Raw genomic sequence first — 12,500 nt, 5'->3', positions numbered from 1 at the left:
TTGATAAGGTTTTTCCAAATGGCATTTTACTCACAGAGGGTTTCAGAAATTGCAGGTACCCCCAAAAAGCACATGCAGTGTTTTATTAGTAACACTCTATGGTTATGGGTAGTTCCTGAGGGAAGGGTTTAGTCATGTAAAAGAAAACTATTTGACAAATTTAAAACTTGTATTACTTCAATAATTATCTCTACTGAATTTCTATTAGTATTCTCAGAATGGTAACTCTTCTGTCCTTTGAAACTAACATATTGCCATAGATTGAAAGATACCATTGCTGCTAAATGGTTGCTCATGGGCCTATGACACAGGGAAATCAGAGCATCTTACAATCAGAAAGAACTTTTATATGTCACCTTAGCGCAAACATATAAAATTCAAGTGGGCGACTATGTACCTTCCTCATGAACACCCTCAGTAATGGGTAGATCTTTTATCTTGTTAGGAACTTTTATTATTTACTTAAACTTTTTGCTTTGGTTATGCTCTCTGTAATTTCTCTCCAGTTATTCCCACAATAATCATAAGAAATGGCTTTACTCCCCCTTCTGTCTTCCACATAACAATCCTTCAAATATTTGAAGATTGCTGTCATATTCCCTCTGAATTTCTTTCATTCTTCCTTCACTATTTCCCTCAGGACATAATTTCCAGACCCCTCACCATCCTGGTGACTCTCCAGTGCCTGGAACCCCCCTCTCTGGAAATACAGTGCTGAGGTTGAGACAGGAAACATGGTCTCACAGGGTGGATGCTGGTGAGACCACAGAATTTTTCCAGCAGATGAGTGCACTTCCATTAGTGCAGCCTAACATGGCATGCACTCTTACAGCAGCAATGCACATTGGTGGTGCATAATGAATTTTGGGGTCAACAAAAACCTGCTGTCAAGGAGACAACATCCACATCCCAGACTTGCGCAGCTGAATTATTTTCTGAACTTAAATATAGGAATTTACAGTTATTCCTGTAGAACTTGTATCTTGTTGATTTTGGCTCAAAAGACATCTCAAGTGGATGTAATGTTGTCACTTTAAATTAGTCTAAAACTGGACAGTGTCAGTGTACAAAGCAGATCTGTTTTTCCCAGCCCCACTTTGGTTAATGCATCCACCATTCTTGTAATCCTATGGTGGCCATACGGAATCACTTAGAACTTCTTTTCTCTCTGCCCAAATTCAATTAGCCACCAATTCCTTTTCTCAAAATCCCCTTTAGGTGCATCTTTTTCAGCTCTCATACATCTCAGTCACCCTAATACTAGCAGTTATTATTGCCTGCCTATAGCATTACATAGCTTAAGAATGGAGAGAATGGACTGTGTTATCATTTAAATTTCCCTTATCTAATCCTACTAGATTACATATAAACAGTTGCCCAAATAACCAGTCCATGTGGATTTTCCCTACTCAATATGTCCTAAATGTCTCCAATCTCCCTGCAGTCTTTTCTCCGTCTTTGTACACTTTTGTACTCTGCCTCAAATAATGTCTATCCCAACTCTTCCTAAATTTGATTACATTTATTTGATTACACTGGCCTACTCATACCTCTAACTTATAAACCTATCTGTGACCTGCCTTGAATAGATATGTTTCCTCTTATATCTTGGAAATGAGGTGTCTCAGTGTCCATTGATGCCTCTGGATTATGGAATCCACGCTTGATGTATAGCAATCTTTATACAACTAGGAAAAAAGCATGAGAAATTTGTGAAGAAAAAGTACTGATTAGCTTATTGATGATTACACTAATGAATAACATTTAAATATAACTTAATATGTGCCAAACATTGTGCTAAGCAGTCTGGTCAAGGACGGTGTTTTACTAATAAGGAGTTTCAGGAATAGCAAGCATCATAAAAAGCATATGCAAGTATTTTGTTAGTAATACTCTTGTTATGGGCAGTTCCTGAAGGAATTCTTTGGTTCTTCTAAGAGGCAATTACTGGATAAGTTTAAAACTTATATTACATCAAGAAATACCTGTAGAATGAACTTCTGATGGTATTCTCAGAGTTTAACTGTTCTGTCCTTTGGGAACTAGCATGTGGACCTCTTAGTACCCACAATTTTACAGAAAAGGGATTTCAGGTCCAGGCTGTGATTTATGGCGATACAATGTAGTTTCAGTCTATGGCCTATACTCCTGAATTCTATACTACCCCATCTGTAGTAGTGTGCTGTCTATTTTTTTATTGAAATATTACTAATATACAAACTTGTATTAGTTTCAATATACAACACAGAACTTCAACAGTCACCCACATTATCAAATCCTCACCCCAATGAGTGTAGTTTCTATCTTGTCAGCATAGGAAGATGTCACAGAATCTTTGGCTATATTCCCCATACTTTACTGCCATCCCTGTGACCAACTTATATTGTGACTGAGAATTTTTGTGCCCTTTTATCCACCTCACCCTCTCCACCTACCCACTCCAACCCCTCCCCCATAGTGACTGACAGTCACTTCACAGTGCCTATGCGTCTACCTCTATTTTGTTCATTTTGTTTTGTTTTTAGAGTCCATAAATAAGTGAAATCATATGGTATTTCTCTTTCTCCACCTGGCTTTTTTCACATAGCACAATATATTCTGGGTCCACCCATGTTATTGCAAATAGTGGGATTTTTCTTTTTTATGGCTGAATAATATTCATTGTATATCTATACACATCTTCTTTGTCTACTCATCTATTGATGGATACTTTGGTTATTTCCATATCTTGGTTATAGTAAATAATGCAGCAATAAACATAAGGGTTCATATATCTTTTTGAAGCAGGGATTTTGTTTTCTTTGGATAAATTCCTAGAAGTAGAATTACTGGGTCATCTGATATTTCTTTTTTAGTTTTTTGAGGAACCTCAATACTGCTTTCCACAGTGGCTGTACCAATTGACATTCCCACCAACAGTGTAGGAGGGTTCCTTTTTCTCTACATCCTTGCCAACACTTGCTATCTCTTATCTTTTGGATAGTGGCCATTCTAACTGCTGTGAGATGATAACTTATTGTGGTTTTGATTTGCATTTCCCTGATGATTAGCAACGTGGAGCATCTTTTCATGTGCCTGTTGGCCATCTGTATTTCTTCTTTGGAAAAATGTCGTATCAGGTCCTCCATCCATTTTTTAATCAGGTTATTTGTTCTTTTAGCGTTGAGGTGTATGACCTCTTTATACATTTTGGATGTAAACCTCTTATCAGATAAATCATTTATGAATATATTCTCTCATACTGTAGGTTGCCTTTGTTTTCTGCTGATAATGTCCTTTGCTCTACAGAGCTTTTTAGTTTGATGTAGTCCCACTTGTTCATTTTTTATTTTGTTTCTCTTGCATGAGGAGATGTGTACAGGAAAAAATTGCTCACGCTTATGTTCAAGAGATTTTTTTTTTTTTGCCTGTTTTCTTCTGAGAGGTTTAGTTTCATGTATTCCATTTAGGGCTTCAATCCATTTTGAGGTCACTTTTGTGTATGGCATTAGATGGTAAACCAGTTTCATTCTCTTGCATGTAGCTGCCCAGTTTTCCCAACACTAGTTATTGAAGAGATTGTCTTTTCTCTATTGTATATTCCTGGCTCCTTTATCATATATTAATTGACCATATATGCATGGGTTTGTATCTGGGATCTCTATTCTGTTCCATTAATCTATGGGTCTGTACTTGTGCCAGCACCATACTATTTGATTACTGTAGCTTTGTAGTATAGCTTGAAGTATGTGCTCCCTGTTTTTAAAAAGAATTTACTGTTGTTCAGAATATCATATATGCACACAGTACATACATCCATTCAAATACCCATACAAAATGGAATTGTCTTGTATGCAATGCATGGAATTCTTGTTTTAAATCTTCTTGATCTACTGGTGTGCACACTCTTTAATCAGTATTATGCAGTCAGTAAAGCATAGCCTTGGGAGACTATTATACAGTGTACCAGCTATATAATCTCAAGCAAATCCCCCAAATTCCAAAATCTCTTTTTCTTTTTTTAAAATGGGGATGCTAGCAACTACTACTCAGAGCTGTATTAAGGATTAAAGATAAGATAATAAAGTACCTGTCAAATAGCAGATACTATAAAATGCTAACTAAAATAGTAGATACAGAAGACAATGGGACAAAATATAGAGAAGACAATGGGACAAAATATATACACACACACACACACACATATGTATGTGTGTGTGTGTATACATATATATGTATATACATATACTGACACTTTCACTTGGTTTTCAACTTTTAAACCTATTTTATTAATGATTTCTAACACTTTTTTTTGAAGATTTCTAAATTCACAGCTACTTTTAAAAATTGAAATAAAATTGACAAAATATTTTGCAAATTTAAGGTATACAACATATTGATTTGATAAATTTATATATGCAATATGGTTACCACCATAGTGTTAGCTACACCTCTATCAAGTCACATAATATTCATTTCTTTTTTGTAGTGGGAACAATTAAGATGCAGTCTCTTAGCAACTTTGTAGTTTGTAATACACTACTATTGACTAATCACTATGCTGTGCATTAGCCCTCTAAGAGTCTACTAGTTCCCAGTTTGTCCCCTTAAACAATATATTCCCCAGCCTAGGGAACCACCAGTCTACTCTATCAGCCTCTTTTTAATGACATCTTCAGGAAAGAGAAAAATCTTGGCCACAGGGTAATGACTTTCTGTTAATTTGGTAGATAAAAAAAATGTACTGTTTCTACAGTGATAATGTGTTTCAGGATTCGGTTTCTATTAAACTATGACTATACCTTGGTTCTCGAATTATTATAATGGATTTCTGTGTTTAGTGGCACTCTTTGGCATTTACCACCTTCCCCAGGAAGCCATCTTCCTTCTGTAGTTGCACAGCACTGTGTACTTTTGATGGCTGGTTCTTATCTTCTGCCTTTTCTTATAATTATTCATGTATGGATCTCGCCTCTACTATTAAGTAGGAAAGTTTACAATGACAGGATCTCTATGCAATTCATCTGGCATTCAAAGAACATTTCTGGAATATAATAGTTGCTCAATAAACAGCATTCAATTGCCACCTGCCTAAACTAATGATTCAAACTGTAGAATACTTGTTACAGCTTCACATTTTTATTTTTGCAAAATCAAGTATACCTGTTGAGCTCAGTCAGCTTCAGTCTTCTCAGCTTGATCACTTCCTTCTAATGGGCAGCATGCTTTCTTTATTCTGGCCATCTGTTCATTTTTACTAACCCCTATATTCAGTTCAGTGTAATGCCTATCATATGTATGTCTAGAACTTGGACCAGGCAACTTCTCCTAACATTTAATTATGCTGTGCTTGTAGCTATTTATTACCACTAGAAAACTATATGCTATTATATCTTTCAATTACTTATTTAATTTTTAAATGCTATCTATGACTAAGGTGGATAAAAACATTTTTTAAAGTATAAAAAAAATGCAAAGCCAGCTGAGACATCCATCTTATCTGGAAGTTTCTGAACTAAATTATGGCTTGATGATACCATTTTGGAAGAAACTATTAGATCATTTGGCTATAGCATATAAAAAATTCAGTTAAGCTAGTATTTGAAATATTAATTCTTAAATTCCTTAAGGACAGTGAACATTCCCATTTGCTTTACCTAAATAGTACATAATACAGTGTTAGGCTCTATAAACTACTTAATAAAAATAACTGAATCAAATTAATGAGAGAATAACAAAATTTTCTCATTTTTTAATTAGTATGTATATGACAAAGGCATATGGGGAAAGGCAGCATTATGGGTGGGTCACTCTGCTAATACTTATAAATGCCTTTTTTTAGAAATCTGTGGCATCTTTAAAAGCAGTTCAATACAATTGCCAGATGCTTCTTCTGAGTGTAGCTGTTCCTGAAAGAATTTTGAGTAATTTTGCTAATTTCAAAACTATTTTTTAATTTTTCATTAATTTAACTAAGCCAGATTTCTCTAAACAATTATAATTTCATTGGAAATAGAGGGGAAGGTTCCAAGGTCCAGCAGAGCAGCTCATCCCAAGAGATCCCTGTAGTCTGGAAGCACTGGCTGCTTAGAGCCTAAAGTTAAACCCAGAGCCATGGGATTGGCACTTGCTACTCCGTATAAGGAGGAATCTTTGACTGGCATTTATGGTACAAGCTTACCAAGGAATTACCTTTTAACATCCTGTCAGAAGCTTCTTATGGAAAGAATGAGTAAGAAGCAAAGACAAGCATACTAAATCATCAGAAAATGGGAATTACAACACAAGACTGACAGTCAATTAAAATGTACAACCTTATGTGTTAGCATTTGTATATGTCTGAGTAAAGGCAGGGGCTAAAATTTCTGAGTAACCAGCATGAGTAAGGCATTCTATATGAGGTGATGCTGACAGCAATGTTAGGAGTTAAGAATGATGAGGCCCATTTTACACATGAGCCAAGGGAGGCACAGTGAGAGAATGTGAGTGGTTGCACATCAGTCAGCTGGAAAGTGAGAAAGGAGGGTTGGGCCTCTTCTAGACACCTCACTGCCAGCTAGAGGAGGAAGTTTAGTTCCAGTATGGGTGCAGGAGTCTTAACACAGGCTTGGGCAAAGAAGCAGAGGAGGAGGAGGAATTCAAGATTTTGGAGGGAAGGAACTCACAAGGTGCCTTTGTACCAGGACAGGATACAATAAACCAGGATAATAAGTCTATTTTGATAGAAAAGCCAGGCTTAGAGAACAGACGTATTACCTACTTGATGGAGCAAGAAGAGATGACCAGTGGATGGGAAAGAAGAAAGGACTGTACTGCTGACAAACTACAAATGACATCAGATCTTTTCTGTTCTGCTAGGCTCAGAGAGTGAGCCCCAGGAGGCCCTAAAAGGGAGTGAGGGAAGTCTGCATATGCTGTCCCTACTGTCTTCCTCTGCAAAAATCTTACCCTTCAGATCTTAACTCAGTTGTACTTCTGCAGGTTCACCTTCTCTGATCTCTGACTAGAGGTGCTCATAGCACGGTATAATTCTCCTCCACAACATTTTTCATAGTTGTAATTTTGTATCTATTTATATATTTGATTAACTTTCCCCTACTAAACATGAGGATAAGGACACATGTTTTTGCTCCTTTTTGTATTGCCAGCAGAATGCTTAGTCCACAGCAGGCACATGTAACTATTTACTGAACATGGGAAGGAGAGAAAGGAGAGAGGGACGGAGTGAGGAAGTCAGTTAAGGATCATCAAGGACAGTAAACATACGCAAAGGAAAGACTAGGGACACAACAACAAATTTACAAACTGCCCAACTCTAGCGTTGGTCTTATTTACTGTCAATTGTTTATGGTCAAATAAAAAGCTATGGTGGACCATGTCTTCATCCTGGGCAGCCACATACGTGAGCCACTTGAGGGAACATTGCTGTACTGCCTGCCATTGGACTTATGATGCATGTCAGCAGTGCTACACACAATGAGATGGTGGCTATTTGTTTCTTTAGGGATTTTAAAACTGTGACCAATTTACCTATGGATAAACTTTTTTCCTAGATACCACCACAATCATGATAATACTGTTTGGTTAAGCTGAACCCTGAAAATGGCTTCCACCCCATTCCTCTCAAGTCGATATAATATGGTTTACTAGGTGCTGGCCACTAGGGATAAGACAAGGTGTCCACCCTCAAGAGTTATAAAGTGCTTCTTTGAAAATTGTTGGTATGTCAGCATGTCATCAGTCACAGGCCAAATACATTCACAATGAAGTTAGCACATTAACCCAGTTTTTTTGTGGCAGTAGAAATGACTGAAATTTTCCAGTTTCACTAGTCAAATAAGCAAAGAAGGAAGGGTAGCACGTGTGTTACCATTAGATCCTTGTTGTTAGTTATGCCATAATGGTAATACTAATCAAAGTAGCAACTATAATTTATTGAAAATTTCCTATGTGCCAGGCACTGAGCCTTACATATATTAATAATTAATTGAATCCCTAAACATGAAGACAGGGAGAATGTTTTTGTCACATCTGTATTGTCAGGACCAGCGTAGACACAAAGAGATGAATGGTAAATATTTGTTAAAAGAATGTATATATAAACAAATGGGGACAATCCATGTGGTGTTCAAACCTGCCATCTTTATGTAATTTAGTTTTTGTTTTTAGGAGCTATAAACTGAGCACAACACCCTGGTAAATTTCACACTAAGTACTTAAATAATAGAACAAGAAAGCTGAAAGAAACCTCAGAAGAACCCTCATTTTATAGATATATTCACTGGTTGAGTGACCTTGACAAATGACTTAACCCCTTCCTGATAAACTTTTTTAACAATATGAGTGTAATAACTTCTTTGAAAGTGAACCAAGAGTCCTAGCATTGTGCTTGCCTCTCAATAAATAATTGATACTGTTATTCTATTGACACATTTTATGAGTGCTGAAATCTAAAAATAATTTTGTTGTAGGAACTTAAGAAATATCAAGACTATTTTAATGCTTTGCATTCTATGAAAAATATGATGAAAAAAATCAGTATATTGGGGCAAACTGGACCTCCTATGATGATAAAAGAAAGGCAGGTCCAAAAGGCAAGCACAGTGTAGACCCCCAGACACTGTGGTGGGAGAGACAGTTTCAATAATTATTAATAAAGGGTATGACCGGTGGCAACATAAGAGTTCAAACTAACTTCTGAAAAATACATTCAGGCATTTCATAGAAAACTGTTAGAGTACGAATTGTTAGGCTTTTAGAACCATGACATTATATACATCATCAAGTTTTAAAGTTCACAGGACACTGTGGCATAGGTCATTCATCAGCATCTCAGCTGAATGTGACACCATGCCCTGTGCTTTCTCTGCTGTCTTTTTCTCCTTAGCACTAATTACCAACTCACATCCTGTTTTGCTTGTTTGTTCTTAAAGCTCTTCTGACTGGAATGTAAGCTCTATGAAGGCAGGGATTTTCATCTGTTTTGTTTATTGCTGAATCAGTTCCTAATGCCTGAGGTACAGACAGAGCACAATACTTAAGTGTGGATTGAATAAATGAAGGCAGAAATTGAGGACCAGTGAGTGGATTTAAAGGCTTTATATTTAGCTGGTTATTGGCTGCACCAGTTAAGGTATCCAGGACTTCAAACTCTCATCCATAGCTCCTTGCAGCTCTGTGAGCTCTCTCTTTTCTGAAACCTTCAACTGCTCTTTTTATTAGCAAACACAAGAATGACTGAGCAGTATTTCTGAACTGTGTGAACCATCTGTACTCATCTTTTGAAGGTCTCCAGCACTTCTATAACCCCCATTATAAAGGGGAATTTGATTTTTTCAAAATTCCACAACCTTGGAGACTCTATATAAGAAAAATGTCTAGTTCATGAACAGCTAAACAATAATGCCATTAGTTTGAATATGAATTGTAAAGCACTTTCCAAGTAGACCTAGTTTTTAAATCAGTTGAATTCTTTAAAAAGAAGGTGTGATTTCTTCATTAAAAGTAATGAATGAACTTAGGCAGATAGCTACATGAAGAAATTGTGAGCAAACAAGTAAAAATTTCAGGTCCCTCCTAAATAAAAGGATGCGAAAGAAAGTAATGGGGGAGCCACCAGAAGAAGATAAAGTACTGATAACCAGACTCAGGCTTTTTTCCCTGAGAAAACATACTTTACAATCTGTAATTTTTTACTCAACAACTACTAATCAAATGTCAAGAAAGAATATGTTTTCAGATATGCAAAAGTTAAAAAAACTGACCATATACCTAGACTAGGTTGATTTGGGGAGACTTACTCCTACAAACTAAGAGAGTAAACCAAGAGGAAAATGAGGTCTACAGGAACAGTGAGTCCAGGACAGCTGCAGAGGGCTATCCCGGGCCAGCAGACCTAGATCAGTATCAGCTTACATCGGGGCAGGAGCACAGAAGCTCCTGCAGGGAAGTCACTCAAGGAAGGCGTGCATTTGATAGAATGTGTGATATTAATATGTAATCCAGTTTGAAAAAATAAGGCCATGACAAAGGCAAAAGGCACAAGAATAAAAGAAGGCAACTGGAAACTCCAAGGGAACAAAAATGGTATATGTAAATAAGGAAGAGAATAAAATCATAGTACATGAGTTGACTCCGTGCAAGTGAGATTTACTTATTAACGATACACATTTTAGAATTTAAGAATTCTCCAAGAGATAGACTATTTACTCATGGTTATAACCGAATACAGTGTAAATGCTGTACATCTTACAAAAGTAAGTTTAAAATTTGTGAAGGGGAAAGGAGAAGGAGAGCCTAAGGTGGATTACAGATGCTAACATTGTCATCTTACAGAATTGGGAGTAGAGAGACTAGTTGATGAAACAAAGATTTAATAATACTAAGTTTGAAAGATAACTATGGGGAAACTAAACATATTAACTGTATTTGGAAAATGAAGAAGAGTGATATCTAAAATGGACTAATAGAAAATGGTGAGTTCAAAGTGATTATGCGTGGAGATCAGGAAGGACAAGAGGGAGTGGAACAGAAAATACATGCTTTTTATTACAGGCCTTTAGTAGTATTTGATTTTCTTAAAATAATGCACTATGTTACTTTAATAGAAAAAAAATTCAGAGGGAAAGAGTCAGTTGATGGATGAGTCAAATTCTAAAATCTTTTGCCTAGAAAGTTCTCTCTCCTATTAGAAAAGTCCCAATACTTACTTTCCTGTAACTATAAATGCATTTTTGGAAGTTAGTTTAAGGGGGAAGGTTATATTACCCTATTTCATGTGAAGACTTGGCCACAGATTACAAGCTCAAATAATCTTGTGAACCTAAAAGTAAATGAGGCAGGTGAAGGTAATAAATATACTTTTTTGATAACTGAACTCAAAACAAACTGACTTAGCTGCTTACAGGTTCTTTCAGTGCTGATAGTTTAGAAGTGAACAAAAAGAAAACCAAGAAGTTAATATCCCTTGCCTTCTCCCAACCTCAAGATTTTTAGCAGCTGGAGGTTCACTTTGTTCTGCAGAAATGTTTAACACAAGCATCTGGGATTCATTCATGTTAACTGTTGCTCTTTAAGAAGAGTATTCTTTATTTAAAATACTACCCTTCTTTTAAAGACTACTTCAGAAGAAATGAATGTTCCCTCCTTCTCATTCCCTGCCAACACTCCATTTCAAAGTTCAGCCTGCTCTAGGAAATTGAAAAGGAACCTCCTTTCTACATCTGAAAAGTCTCTTCATTCCATATGCAAAAGCTTGAGGAGAGTCCCCCTGGTACACAGCATCTCCGGGATCCTCAGAGACCCACTTCCAGATGGAGCCCCCAAGGTAGACAAGCAGATCCAGGCTCCCAACCTCTTTCCACATGACAGCCTCCAGAAAGATGAGTGTGGCACAGACCTAATCCCGATTTCAGATGTGGGCCAGAGAGCACAGGAATAAATTGAACCATCTTCTCCCCTACCATACGCAATTCCCTAAGGGAGAATCTTTCTGATGCGTCTCCAACACTCCACAGGAATCTCCAGGGAGCTAGGCCTCCAGAGATTGAAGCCTTATTGTTCTCACTTCTTTCCTCTCTTCCTACATTCCATCCTCAATTCAAATATATTAGATACGCGGTTCCTCACCTGAGTCAAGGTGTTTATTTCTGGGCACACCTTGGAGATTAGGTTATTCTGAAGGTCTAGAGTCCTCAAGCCAGGCAGTCTTTCTAATGATGAGGGCATCTTTGTTATCTTCTTTCCATTCAAGGTAACAATCCTTGTGTTTTTACCACCTTTCAATGCTCTTACTAATAACTTTTCAGCCATGGGCTTGGGAGAGAAATAGAAAAGGGAGAAGGTAACCATTAGGAATTACATGCCTTATGCATCTTTGGAATGCTTGCAGTATTGGTGTGTCATGGAAACAAAAACATTCTGAGATCTACCATGTTCAAGGTGGGAGGCATCAGATAATTTCCTATGCAAAATGTAGGGAGAGGAAATCGCTGTTTCCAGATTTGTGGCAGGAAATAATGTGCAAGATGAGCCTAGGATGTCATATGCCAGAATCAGAGAAGTTATCAAAGACAGATGAAATCACATCAAAAGGACACAGAAGCCAACTTCTAAGGGGCTCCCCCTGGTCTAAAATGGGAAAATCTTAGGATCAGAGAGAATAATCTAGAATGAACTGAAATATATCAAAATGCATTAAAACCTAAGTGTTCATAATGATATTTTAAAAATAAGTCACTGATTATGTAAGGAACTATAGGTTCTAGGAAACCAACTCATAAGTCTGAAAATTGATGAAGAAAAAAACTTAAGTATTTACACTGCTTTTCAAGTACAAACTGTATTTTAGTGTAACTTAATAGTTAATAAGTTCCTATTCATAGAAAAATTGAACCTAATAAACGAGGAAGGGAAAATTTAGAAAAATCACCATCTTTGCAAATCCTAATGAAATAATAAATCTAGACAAAGATCATAATTGGATACTAAAAGCATCAGGTGAGAGATTGATGAGGAACTTT

At 36.7% G+C, this 12,500-nt stretch overlaps 1 protein-coding gene across 2 annotated transcripts in view; it reads right to left on the bottom strand.

Annotated features, from left to right (window-relative positions):
* The window catches only part of LRRC69 (leucine rich repeat containing 69), a 90,775-nt gene extending 78,925 nt beyond the window's left edge, over positions 1-11,850 (bottom strand). For both annotated transcript variants that reach the window (XM_017680849.3, XM_073219450.1), the window contains exon 1: positions 11,608-11,850. In XM_017680849.3, the coding sequence (XP_017536338.3) occupies positions 11,608-11,829 (222 nt within the window). In that variant the 5' untranslated portion in view covers positions 11,830-11,850. The remainder of the gene's footprint in view (positions 1-11,607) is intronic.
* Between the last annotated feature and the right edge of the window lie 650 nt (positions 11,851-12,500).

This window comes from Manis javanica, chromosome 2, assembly GCF_040802235.1.
Source record: "Manis javanica isolate MJ-LG chromosome 2, MJ_LKY, whole genome shotgun sequence".
Lineage (NCBI taxonomy): Eukaryota > Metazoa > Chordata > Mammalia > Pholidota > Manidae > Manis > Manis javanica.
The sequence above is the reverse complement of the archived record's forward strand: the minus strand, read 5'-3'. Positions and strand labels throughout refer to the sequence as shown.